Here is a 17,883-nt window from a genome sequence, read left to right on the forward strand (position 1 = left end):
TCAGTGATCTCTTGGTTATTTACTACTGTATTGTTTAGCCTCCATGTGTTTGTATTTTTAACAGATTATTTCCTGTAATTGATATCCAGTCTCATAGCACTGTGGTTGGAAACAATATATATGTTCCTAGTACCATTTTCTTAATTGTTTTAGGTTTGTTATTGCAGATCTTTTCCTTCTCTTGTGTTTGCTGCCTATAGAAGTTCCTTTAGCATTTGTTGTAAAGCTGGTTTGGTGGTGCTGAATTCTCTTAGTTTTGCTTGAGCTCTCTGCGCTTCCTGGACCTGACTGACTACTTCCTTTCCCATATCAGGGAATTTTTCAACTATAATCTCTTCAAATATTTTCTCAGTCCCTTTCTTTTTCTATTCTTCTTCTGGGACCCCTACAATTCGAATGGTGGTGCATTCTCATTTTGCTTAACTTACTGTGTTTGGATCTCCTTTTCGCAGGCTGCAGGTTCATAGTCCCTGTTGTTTTTGGTGTCTGCTTCCAATAGGTAAGATTGGTTCACTTTGTGTAGGCTTCCTGGTGGAGAGGACTGGTGCCTGTGTTCTGGTGGATGAGGCTGGATCTTGTCTTTCTGGTGGGCAGGACCGTGTCTGGTGGTGTGTTTTGGCATGCCTGTGAATTTATTATGATTTTAGGCAGCCTCTCTGCCAATGGGTGGGGTTGTATTCCTGTCTTGCTAGTTGTTTGGCATGGGGTGTCCAGCACTGTAGCTTGCTGGCCATTGAATGGAGCTGGGTCTTAGTGGTGAGACGGAGATCTCTAGGAGAGCTCTTGCCAATTGATATTACATGGGGCTGGGAGGTCTCTTGTGGTCCAATGTCCTGAACTTGGCTCTCCCACCTCCGAGGTTCAGGCCTGACACCCGGCCAGAGCACCAAGACCTTCTCAGCCACACAGCCAGGTACGTGGGGAGTTTCTTGCCTTTTGGGAAGTCTGAGGTCTTCTGCCAGTGTTCAGTAGATATTCTGTAGGAGCTGTTCCACATGTAGATGTATTTCTGATGTATTTGTGGGGAGGAAGGTGATGATCTCCTTGTCTTACTCCTCTGCCATCTCAAAGGTCCCCCTCAAACTCTTTTTCAAAGTCGTAGCACTTGCACTTCCACTGTTCACTGGCTAGTGCCAGCAGTCTCCAAGTCACATCTCCCACCTGCGTCTGTCGCCTCCAGCATAACTGTGATGGTGCTCGCTGATTCCACCCCCACCATTGCCCCAGTGAGCCCGTGGGGGGCCCCCAGGTGAGCTGGGATGCAGAGCTATCCCTCTGTGGCCTGCTGAGGCTCATTCCCTGATGGGAAATGGTTAATTAGAACACTCAGAACACCAAGTACATCTGCAGCTGTTCCTGCCCCTGATTTTGCCATAAAGATCCTGACCTTCAGGGGCACGGAGGGACTCGCCCTTGGCATCCAGGAGCTAAAACTCAAATGTTAACCAGCTTTATCTTCCCACCTCCTAAAGACCCAAAAAACAAAAAACAAAAACCTAATGCATTCTTAAAGGTCATCGACAGAGACTATGAATCCTTCTTAATGCTCTAGCATTTCAACGTGTCACAGCCTTATTAAACCCTAAAAAGGAAAATTCACAAATTAATTCTGCACTAAAGAGAAGCCCCAGGGTGAAAACTCAAATCCCGACAATTGAGAGTAAGACTCCTTAGGCAAGAAAGTTTATAAATATCATCGGTGGGTAGAGGGGTGGTAGGATACCCTCCGTGAGGTAGATCCCCAGAGTTACTGATCTCACTAATATAGTTTATTCTGTCCCCATTTCTCCAGCATCACAGTCGCAATTTGCATCTATCTATGAGGTGCCCCGATATACCCTCTCTCAATTACCTGTGGGCTACATCAATATCCCCACCATGGGGGACTTTCCTGGTGGTCCAGAGGTTAAGACTCCACGATTCCACTGCAAGGGGCACAGGTTCAATCCCTAGTCGGAGAAGTAAGATCCCACATGCTGCAGGGTGTAGCCAAAAAAAAAAATACATATATATATATATATATATATATATGTCCCCACCATGTATGCAGACAGAACCTTCATGGGTTTGCTCTGTTCTCAAACGCCAGCTATGGCCTTTGACTGCCAATATTCTACCAAGGCCAGAAACTCATGAAGTTACTGCACAAGACATTCAAACTGTGGTCCAGATTTTGACTAACCACAGTTGGGTCACCGCACCCCAAAAGATCCAAGACTCTACCACCTCAGTTTAATTTGGGGGCATCATTTGGTCCCCAGAAGGCTGCTCCAAACCATTTCCAGTCAATAACCCTACTTCCCGGCCTCTCAAGCCCAACATCTACTTGCCTATTTAGATTCTGGAAGCAACAGACATCCCATCTACTCATTTCATTAAGATCTATTTAGGCAATCACAAGAAAATCAGGTCAATCTGAATGGAGGTCACCCCAATGACAGGCCCTGGAGGCCACCCCAAAAGCCACCCAGCTAACAATGCCACCAGTGGCATCTGGTGGCTTCTTTACTGTGGAAACTCTACACACTCATTCTCATGCTTTCTGGAGTCTCCTTGCCCGAGAAAGATGGCCCCTCACCTGGCCCCACAGGCCACTTGCAAGGTCCCCTGAGTCCAGGAGAAAGGGAATCCATTTATTTTATGGACAAGAGCACCACCATCCCATGTGAATCCACCGGAGAGCTACTTCTTTCCATCCCACTGCCAAGACGTGGTAGATGAAGGATGGGCCACAAGGTCAGTCACGTGGGCACTGGAGGAGTCCCTCAATAAATGTATGTTTATTGTCCATATTTTTACAGACTCCTTGGTGGTAGCTAATGGGTCCACTGTTTGGTCTAACCAACAAGCACAAACTACAGGACTAGATTTCATATTCAGGATTGTTCCCTATGGGGCCTTCCACACCAGGAATATACTGTTGCTTTAATATACTACATTAAAGTCTCCCATGACTCAGCTCATTCTAAAGGTCCCATGGAAAAGGCTCACTTTAATGCCATAGCTACCAACTTGCTCACATTTATTAAGTAAACTCATATAGCACTCCCATTTCCTTGGCTCTAAGGGCCCAGTCATTGTGGACCTTGGATTCTTAAACATGGTATCAAACACCATGGTATCTCAATGCCACTGGCTGTAACCAAAACTTTAGCCTCCCAATGCGATTTCTGTGGCCTGTTCTGTCCTGGCATCGTGGCCAGTGAGGATTATACCAAAGGAGCAAATGTCCCTTCATTCATTATCAAATTGATTGTATTGAGCTGTTGCCCCAGTTTGTGAGCATAAGTCACTATGGCCTCACAGTGATTAATACTTATGTGGGCCTACTTTGGGTTTATCCTTCCCAGTACGCTACCGCTGACACCACTACTGTAGGTCTCACCAAAACTCTGTTAGTTCCCTTTGGGTCCCCAGATACTATCTACTCTGATCGGGGTACACGCTACTCAATCAGTGTAGTCATGAGTCTTAAAACAGGCATCACTGGGAATTCCGTTCTTCCTACTGTCTACAGGCAGCAGTCCTAATAAAGAGCCCTAATCAAGAGACATATGACTTATTCAAAGACACCCTCATGATATTACAAAATGGACAGTGGTCTCCCAAATAAACCTCTTTTGCCCTCTGCCATAGTTACCTGGAACTCTTGACTTTTAAGTCTTATGACATCCTACCAAAATATAACAAGGGTCCCTCTTCTCCTCATTCTAGCCATAAAAGACAACGCTACTCACCTACAGATCTATTAAACCCAAGGAGAATTCCCTTTCCCACTTAATAACACCTGCCCATTCTGCCATCCTTTCTCAAACCTGGAGCCCAGATGAAGGCAGATTAAAAAATGGGACCTGCTGAAAATGAGGGACCTTCCCCCCTAAACAGACTATTCTATATGCCTTAAGAAAGCTGTCTGCCAAAGACTGCTGCCTCCCCTGTCCCCGATATGACCTTTCTAAAGGTTAGCTAACTACAGGTCCCCCTTTGTAGGAAACAGATGTCTTGGTGCCTTCCTTTAAACTATAACAGTGGGTCTCATCATACTCTGTGGTATAACAGACACACGTTTACGTATTTTCAACTGTAAAACACAGGCTCAACATTCCCTGTCACTGTGTGCATCTTTCTATGAGGAAAGGAAGATCTTAACTTTGTTCCCAGCACCAACATTCTTCAATAGCAGGTCAGATCTGGCTCCACTGATTACGGCAATTTGAATGAGGGATTGCTACAGGACTCAGGATGGCAAAGTTCACGGCTTTCATAATAAGAAAAAATGAGAAATTACAATTCCTGGAGCCAAAGGGATACTGATTTTTAGTCACTCTTGTAATAATTCCTCAAATGTAAATTGCTTCAAGGTCTTAGGATTATCTGTGGACTCATAAGGCGTCTACAGAACTCCTGTGTACTCATTATTCTCTCCCTCTCTTTCTCTCTGTTCCTGAACTTCTCCCGGAGAGCCATCCTCCCCTCTCCACCTCGGGACATCCCACTTTGTGTAATAAACCTTTCTTGGGTCATAACAAGGACCACTGTCATGAGCTTCAGGAGGGAGCTGCCGCACTCATGGTGGAACTACTAGAAGAGCCATCACAAAAGGTGTGAAGTGGAGACCTCACTGTGGTTTTGATCTGTATTTCCCTAATGACTAATGAGGTTAGCCATTTTTTTAATATGTTTATTGGCCATTTCTATCATCTGTATATCTTCTTTGGTGAAATGTCTATTCAAATCTTCTGCCCACTTTTAAATTGAGTTGTCTTCTTGTGAGAGCTCTTGATATAGTCTGCATACAAATCTTTTATTGGATATACAATTTACAAATATTTTCTCCCAATCTGTGGGTTATCTTTTTAATATTCTTAGCGGTGTATGTGGAAGCACAAAAGCTTTTAATTTGATAAAATATAATTGATCAATTTTTTCCTCTATTGATTACCCTTCTGGTATTGTATCTAAGAACTCTACCTAATCCGAGGCCACGAAAATTTTCTGTGTTTTCTTCTAGAAGCTTTATGGTTTTAGCTCTTAAGGCTATGACCCATGCCAAGTTAATTTTATGTGTACGGTGTCAGGTAAGAGTCTAAACTCATTTTTTCGCATGTAGAGATCCAGGGGCCTGTAGATACTATCCTCACTCCACCATCTGGAAGTCCCACCTCTAAGCTTGTTAATTAATTTCAATGTTTCATTTTAAAGAATCTGTTACACTGAATAAAATTCATAGATTTCTAAATTACATTTACAAAATTAATTGCATTTATAAAAAAAAACCCTGAAAGTTCCACATTTGAAACTACCCCAAACACCAGCCCTCTACTGATTTTTATCGTTTTTATAGTAAAGATGACATAAAACAATCTTTTAAACGTGATACATGTCTTATTGTCACCACTCTTGAGAAAAATGGAGGAAATTCTATAGTGTTCAAAATTCTGTAAAATCTACATTTTTTTCCGATTGCTAGAGCTTTACTAAGAAACCAGCCTATGGTTCACATACATGAGTAGTTAATACACTATACAATCCATTTTTAGGTGGCGACCTTCTAGCTTAGAATATGCATCTTGGTTTAAAAGGATCTTCCATCAGCAGTCCAGCATAATTATGAGGAACACTAAATCTTTGCTTTGGCCATGCATTTTTTTAAATCATTATTTACCTAAAGTTACATTTCTGTGAAAAGTTTCCAATGCTCTGTGAATTTTCAAAGAGTTCTCAAAACCCCACAGAAGCAGCAGTTCTATGATGGACTTCAGAGATAAATGATCACTAATCTCTAAATTTTTTATTAGAAAAAAATTCTCCTAAGAGTACAAGTATCATAAAAGTTCCCGTCTACTTATTCAAATTCTTTGTTAATGTATCAATATGTTCTCCCTTTAAGAAATGATTGCAGATATGAGTTTTCAACCCTCCAGTTTTAATCCATCCTCCAATTACAAAATTTTATTTGATATAATCACACACAACCACACAATTATAAATCAGGTTTTGCTAACATTGGTATTTTACCAAGGGAAGCTCGTTAAATGGCTCTCTTGCAATGCGACATGGTAACGTGTACCTTCGAAATCCTAGTACCACTACTGACACAAGGCAAGAGGACTCAAATCCTAACACACTGGGGGTTCCAGATAACTGTGGTGAAAGAAACAGACAAGACACAGACCTCACAGAACTTCAATCTATCTCATGAATAAAATTCCCCAGACATGGAAAACATGAGTATTTTGCAACCCCAAAATAAACAGGGAGTATTGGATAAACTCCCAAAACAGAAACACAAAGATGTGCCCACAAACTTAATGTGCAAATAGTAAAGCTATGGTGACAAATATAAACATGTAAAATACGATGTTCCCCTGAAATAACAAAGCAGCACATATGCTATAAAAAAATACACGCCAGACACAAAATTTTGGATCACACATTATATCCCACAGAGTAAGGGAATAATGAGGTATAATCTCAAAAAGAATATATGGAATATTGAGTATATCCTCCCAAGACAGCACGTGAGGGTACCACTTGAATCCAACTAAGAGTCCAGGAACCAGTGAGAGATTTTAATCAATTTCAAAATTAATGGTCTTTAAAACCTACAACCTTAGTTTTTTGGAATACCACAGTTTAAAAATTATGTGTCAGAGAATTCTAGTGCTTTTAGAACTAAGAACTGTAACTAACAAGATAATGGAAATTATTCTTCAATAATTTCAGAAGCTCAGGTTATGCCCTATAAAATTATCTTTAGAAATAATATGCCCATGGATATGACTGTTCCCAAGAAATTACTGACTATCTACAGCATGTATTCTTAGTACTTCGTGGAACAAAATAAAGTTTTTTAAATCTGAAAGTACAGACAAGATAGATTTAACTGCCCTGGATAAGCTAACTCTCTTACTGAGTACAGATAAGTATACCAAAGCCATAATCATCTTCTTAATGGCAAAAGGAGACACGAAACAAGATACCAGGATGCAAGAACACTTCCCTAAAGTTTACTCAAAGCATCGATTGCTCTTTAAAGAGCCTCTTTTTTGGCACCCAAATGAGAGGTCGCAGAACCATTGCACCCTGAAACCACAGAGCAGCTTCTGCTAGTGGCTCTAAAAAGAGTTAACTTCTCCTGGCAGATGAGGAGATATATTTATTTCCTTTTCTTCTCATCACATCCCTTCTGCTGTGTCCTAGCCTCACCTCTCAATATTTCCTCGGTTAGCACCTAATCCTTCAAAATGTTTGTGCTTCTCTACAACTCCTGAAAAAAAAAAAAAAAAACTTTATTCCTTCCCCAGGCAGTCAGGTTTTTTTTCTGTTGTTTCATCCTAATGCCTGCTGGTTCAAGGAATATGTCTATGAAGGGCACAGTGAATTAATACACAAGTCCAGACAGCGCTAACGCCACCTTGATTTACATTGCAATGGAACCACCGGGTGCAAACAGTATTGTCTGCTGACTGCCTAATGTCAGCTCTGAAGTCTTGAAAGAAACACCCCGGCGCTTGGTGAAGAGAGGCCCTGTCAAGCAGGCAATGGAGTGATATGAAACAGAAAATTAAATTCCATCTCCAACCACCTCTGAAGTGAGAGTTGGGCCAATCACATGCCATTTCTTCCTAACTCCTGATCCCCTGTCCACTTACCCTACAAAGCAAAGGAAAGAGCAGAACATTTCTTCATGTCTTGCAGGTTCATCCTGGCTTTGCTGTCCACATGTCAATGTGCCCACAGAAGCCTGGCAGGGACTAAAGGCTGTGTTCTGAAGCCCTCTCTCTGGGTTGCCTCCCCCTGGACAATTGCGCCCTGCAGCTTACACCAGACCAGAGCAGCCAAAGACATGACACAGGCACCAGGGAACGAAGGGACTGAAAAAATGTCCATCTGGGAAGCACCGTACATCCATTTTCAAACAGGGAACACCAGAAGTGCCGAAACGGAGGAGAACCCCCTGTATACCTTTAAAAGAAGAGCTGCAATTAACACATAGGATTGGGAAGTAGGGAAGGAGGCGGAATGCAAGATGTAAAGCCTCATTTCAAATGAACCCAGCAAGCAGACTCCAAGCAACTTTAAAACATACTGAATTTTCAAAATCAGGACACACAGAGTACCATTACTTCTAAAAGCGAAGAAGCAAAGATACCAATTCTCAAAAGTAAAATTTAATAGCCTTCATCTACTTGGAGGGCGGGGTGCAGAGGAAAGGGGTAAAAGGGTGAAAATCAGCTGTTCCAGAGTTATGTGTAGCTCTACAGCCTTTTTTTACAACGTCTAGCTCACACTCATCTTGAATTTTCTGAAGCTCGCAGTTATGAGCCCAGTGTGACACTAGCGCGTCAACAAGGCCTGATTCTCCCTCTTCCAGACTAGTTACACTCTTACGGAAGTACACAAGTCTACACAGAATGACAGCCACACATTTTGATGGCAACAGGTAGCTGCTTTAGAAATGTGTCAGGTTGGGAGAGGAAAAGTTATTAGTAATAGGGCATCACATGGAGAAATTACCAGCAGCTGATGTAAATTTTCACCCCTGAAACAGAGCAGGTCTAGGGAGAAAAAAAATTAGAGCCGTTTTGATCTTCCTCCCACTGCCTATCTTTATTTACCTGAGCATGGAGAGCCTGCCCCAACCACAAAATCAGGTGGCTGCTCCCACACAGGAAGGACCTGCTTCCTGAGGCAGCAGAAGCTGTTTTGGGTGCTGCTGTACCACTGCTTATGCACTGCTGTCTTTCTACAGCCTCTTGAGATATACCACCATCATATCATAGCATACGTACTATACCACATATTATATCATTACCATAACATACCATATCATTACCATATTATACCATACCCTATCATACCATACCATATCACATCATTCCACACTATATCATATCATACTATACCGTATCATTACCATATCATTTCCATATCATATCATATTGTATCATTTATAAAGCAGCACTGAGGGAATGGAAGGGGATAGAAAGGGAAACAGGCATCTCACACACCCTGGAATGTGAAGGGGGTGGCAGATATGGGGAGAACCCCAGGAGCCTGGCCCTTTCTGGATTTCCGGTGACATATGTCACCCACCATCCCTGGCAGCCGCAGAAGTCCAGGTTGATTAGGACCACTCAGGAATATACGCACTTTTTGACAGTCATGAGGTCAAGACATGGGAGCAAGAGATAGCTTTAAGGTCCAGTATTTAAAAAGTCAAATTAGTAAAATTTATGTTACCTGTATTTTGCCAGATTTGTTTTTCAATTCAAATTTTTAAAAAGTCAGACATTTGTTTAAGGGCTAAATGGCTCAGTCTCTCATCTGGTGAACGCTCTAAGAAGCAGGATCTTTCAGCCCTTGGTGGGAGCCACTAGGGGTTCTAAGGCGTTCTTTCTGATGAGCGCAAGGCCAGAGAAAGGACTCCTCATTTGGGGATATATAACTTAAAAAGCAAGCCCCCCAGGAAGGATAAATTAGGAGTATGGCATTAACAGATACACACCGCTATATATAAAATAGATAAACAACAAGGATTTAATGTACAGCACAGGAAACTATATTCAATACCTTGTAATAACCTATAATGGAAAAGAATCTTAAGATAATAACACAATATTATAAATCAACTATAGTTCAGTTAAAAAAAATAGGAATTAGAATAATACCTACCTCATCAGCTCTATTGCATGCAATAAATAAATTAACATATGTAAAAAAAGCCTCCCAAGTTATAAATCTTATTAAAAGATTCTCTAACTTAGGGATAGAACATTATTCTTAAGATGCAGAGAAAAATCATACTTCAGAAAAACATTTACTATAAGAAACAGAAGAAACCTTTAGAAAGCATTTGCTTCATGCTCTCAAGAATATACAAGAAAATATGAAGAAATGGAAGGTGGGGTTTAAAATCTGACTTAGATGCTTTCTAAGATATAAACTGAGTTGATAAGCAGCAAGCTGGAAGAAGGAAAAAACTGTAACATCTAAAAATGTAATAGATACACTGCTTTAGACAGGGCAAAACAGAACTGACACGAAGAGAAAAATAATTCAGGAATGTAGAGGACAAATTTGAGAAGCCATACCAGAGAGCAGAGGAAAAGGACAAAGAGAAAAGCAGACTCAGAAAGAGAAGTGAAGTTGTTTACATGGGACAGGGATGGTGGGTAAGAGGTATAGTGACAGAAGACAGGAAGTGAAGACTGTCTTCTCAAAATAAAAGCAGACTCTGTGGAACACATCGAATAATCAAAGGTATACTACACAATTTTTTAAATTTAAAAATAACCTGGTCAGTGGATTAAAAATGCTTATACACAAAATTAATCAAAAGAGGTAGTTGCAAAGACATAGATAGCACTGTGAATTTTTAAAATTTTCAGTTTAAGAAAAAATCCTGACAGGATCCAGTAAAACAATCAAATAGGTTACTTTTGAAGAAATAATATTACCTTCATTTCTCTCTCAGAGTCCTAACAGCCAGAAAACAGAGGAACATCTTACAAAAGTTTTAAGATGAAAATGTTTAAAAAGTGGAGTTGTGATGCAATAATTCACGACTCATGGATGAAAAATAAGAATTGCATTCTTAAATATCTGAAGTTTCAGAAACACTACTATCCACATTCCAAAGCTAAAACTATTAGAAGAAAGAAGACATGCCACTGACCAAGAAAGGAATGGAAACAAAGAACTAAAGAAATGAGGAGAGGATCATTTAGAGACAAATGTCAACCACAGAAAAGAGAATCTAAATGGTATTTTTAGATTTGTAAGCAATCGTTTAATTCAAACTTAAAAAATAGTCATTTTCAAAGGAGAAAGTATATAATAGAATAATAGTAACTTAATAAAAAAGCCCACCCCTTTTGCCATGTGCTAAAAGAAGTTCTAGAAGGAGGAAAGATTTAAATATTTTAAAATGAGAGATGTCCACTTATCTCAGGGTACTAAATATATCAATAAATTAATCAATTCAAAAGCAGAATTGACAATAAAAAGTAGGTATAAGCAACACGAATACAGAAGAGTTGAAAACTTCTACAGATTAAATAACCACAGACATAATTAAATGTTAACTATATTAGAAAGCTAATTTAAATGCAAGATAAATAAAAGTTTGATACTTTTGATGCTTATAAACCTCTTGTAAATCAACAAGTAACTAGAATATCTTTATAGTAAAATAGACAAGGCTATGAAGAGCCAATTTAAAAAAAGAAGATGAAGAGGGTGTGGAGAAAAGGGAACCCTCCTACACTGTTGGTGGGAATGTAAGTAAGTTGGTGCGGCCACTATGGAGAACGGTATGTTCTTCAGAAAACTAAAAATAGATTTACCATATGATCCAGCAATCCTACTCCTGGGCATATACCCAGACAAAATTATAATTCAAAAAGATACATGCACCCCTATGTTCATGGCAGCACTATTCATAATAGCTAAGACACAGAAGCAACCTAAGTGTCCATCGACAGATGAATGGATAAAGAAGATGCAGTACATATATACAATGGAATATTACTCAGCCATAAAAAAAGAACAAAATAATGCCATTTGCAGCAACATGGATGCAGCTAGAGAGTCTCATACTAAATGAAGTAAATCAGAAAGAGAAAGATAAATACCATATGATATCACTTATATGTGGAATCTAAAATATGGCACAAATGAACCTATCTACGAAACAGTCACAGACATACAGAACAGACTTGTGGTTGCCACGGGTGGGGGTGGGGAGAGGGATAAGCTGGGAATTTGGGGTTGCTAGATGCAAACTATTACATTTAGAATGGATAAACAACAGGGTCCTACTGTATAGCACAGGGAACTATCAATATATCCAATCTAGTGGGATAAACTATAATGGAAAAGATATTAAAAAAAGAATGTCTATATGTGTAAAACTGAGTCACTTTACTGAATAGCAGAGATTGGCACAACTTTATAAATCAACTATACTTCAATTTAAAAAAAATTTTAAACAATAAAATATTTAAAAGAAGATGTAAATGGTCAACAAACATCTTAAAAATTAAACACAATGGTGAACAAATAAACACATATTAAGACAACAGTGAAATACTATTCTTGAGTATGAAATTTTAAAAAGTGAAAAGAAACTCTAATGCACAGAACTGGCAAGAATTTGAGACAATGGTCACTCTCATATACTGCTTACAAAAGAATAAATTGGAACAACTATTGTTGTTGGACAAGTCATAGCAACATTTTAACATTTTCACATACTCTTTGATCAAGCCCCTCCACTTCTAGGAATTTATCTGAATAATCAAGATTGTGTGTAAGGCTATAAATTTGTTCATATTAGAATACACATCAAAATCAAAAATAGGGCTTCCCTGGTGGCGCAGTGGTTGAGAGTCCGCCTGCCGATGCAGGGGACACGGGAAAAAAAAAAAAAAAAAAAAAAATCAAAAATAATAAACAACTGAAGTGACCAAAGGGAAGAATAAATAAATTACAGTATGTGCATACGTTCAAACACCATGCTCTAAAAATTATGTTGCAGAAGAATACTAATGACATTAAGAAAAGCTCAGATGTTGTTTAAAAAAAGTTACTAATCCATACCAAAATATGCATAGCAAAATTACTAGATATGTGCATATAAAATTACTGAAAATATGAACGCTAGCATTTTTTTCAACGTTGAAATGACAGGTGGTTTTCCTTTTCAGTGTGTTCATCTAAAAACATACAATAGCATCTCTGCAGTAATGCTCCCTACAATAATATGAGTTGGGATATAACATGACTGACTTTTGGTGTCTGCCCTTTACTGAACCCCAGTTCTCAAGAGAGACAAATCAAGTTCTACTGCAGGGAGAAAGGGTCACAGGGAATGGAAAGAAAGGTCATTAATGGAAATAGCAGGCGAACCTCTCTAGGAAAGCAGAGAAGTGGAAGTGGGATTCCCACAACTCTGGTGGACTTGTAGTCCAGTCCTTCCAGACGGGCCAGTGAAAGAGCACCAACTCAGCAGGACCTTCAAAGAACAGTAGCTTCTATCCAGAGAGTCCCAGCCAGCCACAGGATCCTGAATCATCACCATGGATACTAAAGCCAAAATGGACACTGCCACTAAAAGATGGCAAACCATAAGCGAGACCTAGATAATTCCCACGGAGGGACCCTGGAATTCCAAGCCAGAGAGTTACACACACTTGCTCTGGCCATGTCATTAATGTCACAATAATCCAATCTCTCATGTCTAATGACTGAATATTTGGGAGCTCACTTATAACATTATGGCAGGATTTTATTTGGTGTCTTTTATAATCAAAAATGAAATTAATATTATTTAATAACACATATTAAATTAATATTTAAGAAAAAAAAATCCAACCACTTGGAAATTTACAAGTACTCTCCTAAAAGACAGGCTGAAAGCTAGGCCTCTTGCACCAAACAGACAAGCTGTGAATGCAAAGGAAAAGTTCTTGAAGGAAGTTAAAACTGCTACTCTGGGGGTGGGGGAGACTACTTTCCTAAAGAACTATGGACGTAAAACTAAAATGTTCTAATGTAATTATAAATAAGTTAGAATATATTTTTAAAAACCAAAACACTATGTATCCAAATTTATAGAACAGGTGCAAAGCTGCATTCAAAGGAAAATGCATAGTATTAAATATTGTTGTTATAAAGAAAAAGGGAAAAATCGATAAATGAAGCATTCACTTCAAAACATTAAGTTGGGAAAAAAGGAATGATATTTTAAGATTAAAAAAACACAAAGGAAAAAAAAACAAACCAAAAAAAAAACACATAAAGGAAATAAAACACGGACATACATCAGAAGTGAGAAATAAAATCCAAGAGCTGTTTGTTTGAAAAACAAACAAACCAATGACGCATATTGACAAAGTTTACTAGAAAGAGAAACAATCCATTGTGATGGGGTCATATTTTGAGAATTGCTAGTATATTTTTCTCTTTTGTCTTTCTGACTTTGACATGACTTTTCCCTAGTTATTTTGAAGCATTCTTTGGAGGAGTATAAAGAGATAAAGCCTTTTTCCTAAAAGAATGCAAAGAGAAAGAATAAGGTGATATTCAGCCTTGGACAAGCAAAATAGGACTTGCTACAGCCCCAAGAAAAGATTCTCTAAATTCCTCCCATTATGCCTCTTTAGCACATTAACTACCTTACCTGCAAGACTCAGCTCCTGGAGCTTTCCCAATTTTTTTTTTTTTTTTAATCCCAGTCCCCACAATGCACCCTTAAGGCTCAGGTTTGAGTCAAGACAAAAAAAAGAAACTATGATGCAGGGGAAGCCTGCACATTTCCAGCCTAGAGCAAAGATGGAAAGAGGAGAAAGAAAGGAAAGAGAGAGCTTTGGCTTGGAGAAAGGTGAGGGTAACAACAAGGATAGATGGGGCTTTGTCTCCTCCCCCAGTTAGGACTCTAGAAAAAGATCACGTCTTGGGCAGTGTTCCACCGCGAAACTAACTTAACACAGGGTCACATCCACTTTGTGGGGCAAATAGAGGGAGGTCCTGATACTTAAGTTTCCTGAACCAGCCTTGGTCCGTGTATGTTTAGATAGGGCCCCAAAATAGTGGGCAGACTGGCTGGAACTAGCCAGCTAGAGCTGGGTGAGGTAGCATTGTAGCAAATGTTGCAGAGGACAACTCAGGATGGAACTAAAAGAGAATCTTCAGCGGATCCCTGACATGTAGCATTAATGGGAGCTCAGGTGAGACCAAGACAGTGGAGAGTGCCAGCAGGTGGAAGGCCTGAGGGAGAAGAATGAGCCACAAACGGCAGCTTCCATCGCTGGCTATCACCACCCAGCAGACGGGAAATGGACAACATCCCCTTGGAGAGCAGAGGGTCAAAGGATACCATGATCATGAACCCCACCGCTTAACTCTACCACCGCACCTCAGCCCCTCTCCCCCTTAGATCTGGGTATCATCTGAAAGTCAGAAAAGATGGTGGAAACAATCTGAAAGAGTGAGCATTTGCTCCCAGAGAGAATAAACATACCAGAAAGAGTTGCTTAAGTTGGCACATCTGACTAAGCTTTAACCTGGACACACACACACACACACACACACACACACACACACACACACACGCTCCATCTTGCCCAGCACCTGTGGAAGACTACACAGCAGGGAGATTAAGAGTGTGGGATTCTGGATCCACATGGCCTGGGTCTGACTCCTGGGTCCACAGTTTGTCAACTCCGTGACTTTGGGCAGTTGACTCCATCTGCCTGTGCCTATTTCCTCATCGGTAAAGTGAGGATCTTAAGAGTTCCTCTTAGTATTTTTTGAAGATTAAGCGAGCTAATAAATGTAAAGGACTTAGACCAGTGTCCACAATAAGCATTCAGTAAGTGCTGCCTATCCTTATTGGTTTTAGACTTGTACCTTCTACCTACAGCTGGGGCTCTTGGAAGAAGATCAGACCAGCTACAGAAAAATCAAAATTATAATTTCTCTACACAACCGAGTGGTATGGATTAAAATTTGTATCCCTGCCACATAAATAATCAATCATAAATGATAAAGGGGATATAAAGTAGATCAAAAGACAAGTTTTGAAAAATACAACAGAATGATACAAAATTAAAAACCTTAAGAAAATGGACCACATTCCGAAAAAAATATGAATTACCTGTATTAGCTCAAGAAGTATGCCAAGTAGAAAGAAGTACGCCCAGAGAAGCTGAAAAATTCATCCAAGAATTACCTCCAAAAAGGCCTATGACCAGATAATTTAATTAGTACATTCTTTCTAAGTCTTCCCAAGGGACAACACCAGAATGTATAACAGTACCAGGACTTGGAAAAAGATGCAAAGCTCCCCAATTCATTGGAAAACTACTACCTATAATACACAACCCTGCATAAAGTAAAAGTACAGGCTAATATTTTTCTCTAAAGCTTTGTTACCCCAGGATCTCTCAGTGCCCCTGATACGCTGTGAGATTCCAGTAGGAGGCTGCAGAAGGCAATGTCGTGCTGTACTTCAAGATTCCTTCTGGGATCCCCCAAACCCTTCTGATGGTCATGCAGGAACTACACCAGAGCCTTAAGTCATGCAGTCAGAAAATTAAGATGGTCCAAGATCCAAGAATACACAAAAAGATACATAGGGGAAAAGGGATTCACAAGACATAGAGGAAAAGAGACAGTATACAAAATGGGAAAAACAGGGACTTCCCTGGTGGCGCAGTGGTTAAGAATCCGCCTGCCAATGCAGGGGACATGGGTTCAAGCCCCGATTCGGTAAGATCCCACATGCCGCACAGCAACTAAGCCCGTGCGCCACAACTACTGAGCCTGTGCTCTAGAGCCCATGAGCCACAACTACTGAAGCCCGCGCGCCTAGAGCCCGTGCTCTGCAAGGGGAGAAGCCACCGCAGTGAGAAGCCTGCACACTGCAACAAAGAGTAGCCCCCGCTCACCGCAACAAGAGAAAGCCCGCGGGCAGCAACGAAGACCCAATGCAGCAAAAAAGAAATAAATAAGTTTATTAAAAGAAGCAAAAATAGTAGCAAGGCTCAGGCTCAAAGCAGTAGATCCTGCTGGTGAAAATGTAAACTGATTCAACCCATCCAGGAAGCAACTGGCCAAATGTATTCAGTACCTAAAATGTACATACTCTTTGATCTAATCATTCAACTTCTATCAATCCACCTCGGAGAACTGAAAATGCAGACAGATTTACATACAAGGATATACTTCATAGAATTATTAATAGTAAACAAAACAAAACAGGAAATAATCTAAGTGTCCAAAAATAAAAAGTTATATAGATTATGGCACATTCATACAATGAATTAAGCAACAATTAAAAGCAATGTTTTGCAAAAAAAACATTGTAATAACACATATATGTCTGATTTTTTAGGGAAAAAAAGGCAGAACAAAATACAATGTACAGTCTTAAGTGTATTTCACAAATACATGTACATGGGGAAAACTCCTGTAAGAATATAAACCAAAACCTTAATATGATCTCTGGGTGGTGGGACTCCGAGTGAATATTTTTAAATCCATTTCTCATATCATCTAACTTTCTGCATTAAGAATGGATTATTTTTACGACAGGTTAAAAAGATAAAACCCAAATAATTATTGCACATGGATAAATACTCCTAGGAGTGACGAAGAAAAAATCTGTCTCCATTCAGTACGGACAAAAACATTCTCAACGCTGAGCACAGAATTCCACGCTCCCAAACGTGAATCTTACACCAGTGCATTTGAAAGCATAAAGACACAAAGCAAACCAACCAAACCTCTCGAGAGACAGGCTGAGCTGCTTCTCGAGGTTTCCAGCACACCATTATCGCGAGGGGAACTCATCACCCATTTTTTTCAAAGTGCAGCTGCTTTCGCATCTCCCTTGGTTCGAAGAACATCCACATCGAGGGACAGGCTTTACAGGGGAGGTTGAGGGAGTGTGAGAGTTACACGCGCGCGTAGGCACACACATCTTCTCTCTCTCTCTCAAATCCACTCAATCGTGTGGTCCCAACCAGACAACTCGAAGCGAGCCCCTTGGTGCAGCCGCGCCCCATCCCCGAGCCGCGGCCGCGGAGCCCCCTCCTTCCGGCCGCCCGGCGCTGCGGGTACCTGTTCGTGGTGCGCGGGGGCCGGGTCGGCGGGCTCCCGGGCGTCCTCGGCGCGGCGCGGGTGCCGTGGATGGCCTCCCTGCTTTCCTCCACCAAGAACCTGCACAGCCGGGAAGCAAACTAAGTTGGGGAGCAGTTGGCTGGCAGGCTCGGCCTCGCGGTCGCACCCCAGCGGCCGGGACATCCTCGCGCGCCCTGGCTCCCGGCGCAGCTCCCAAACCCCGGAGTTTGCGAAGAGGCTCGGGGCGGGAAG

The 17,883-nt window shown here is 40.6% G+C and overlaps 1 protein-coding gene across 1 annotated transcript in view; it reads right to left on the reverse strand.

Annotated features, from left to right (window-relative positions):
- Window positions 1-17,883, reverse strand: part of ST8SIA6 (ST8 alpha-N-acetyl-neuraminide alpha-2,8-sialyltransferase 6) — a 166,391-nt gene that overhangs the window by 127,955 nt on the left and 20,553 nt on the right. Inside the window, exon 3 of the mRNA XM_024750074.1 lies at window positions 17,632-17,730. Within this exon, the coding sequence (XP_024605842.1) occupies window positions 17,632-17,730 (99 nt within the window). The remainder of the gene's footprint in view (window positions 1-17,631; window positions 17,731-17,883) is intronic.

The sequence above is a fragment of the Neophocaena asiaeorientalis genome, unplaced genomic scaffold (assembly GCF_003031525.2).
Source record: "Neophocaena asiaeorientalis asiaeorientalis breed wild unplaced genomic scaffold, Neophocaena_asiaeorientalis_V1.1 scaffold4, whole genome shotgun sequence".
NCBI lineage: Eukaryota > Metazoa > Chordata > Mammalia > Artiodactyla > Phocoenidae > Neophocaena > Neophocaena asiaeorientalis.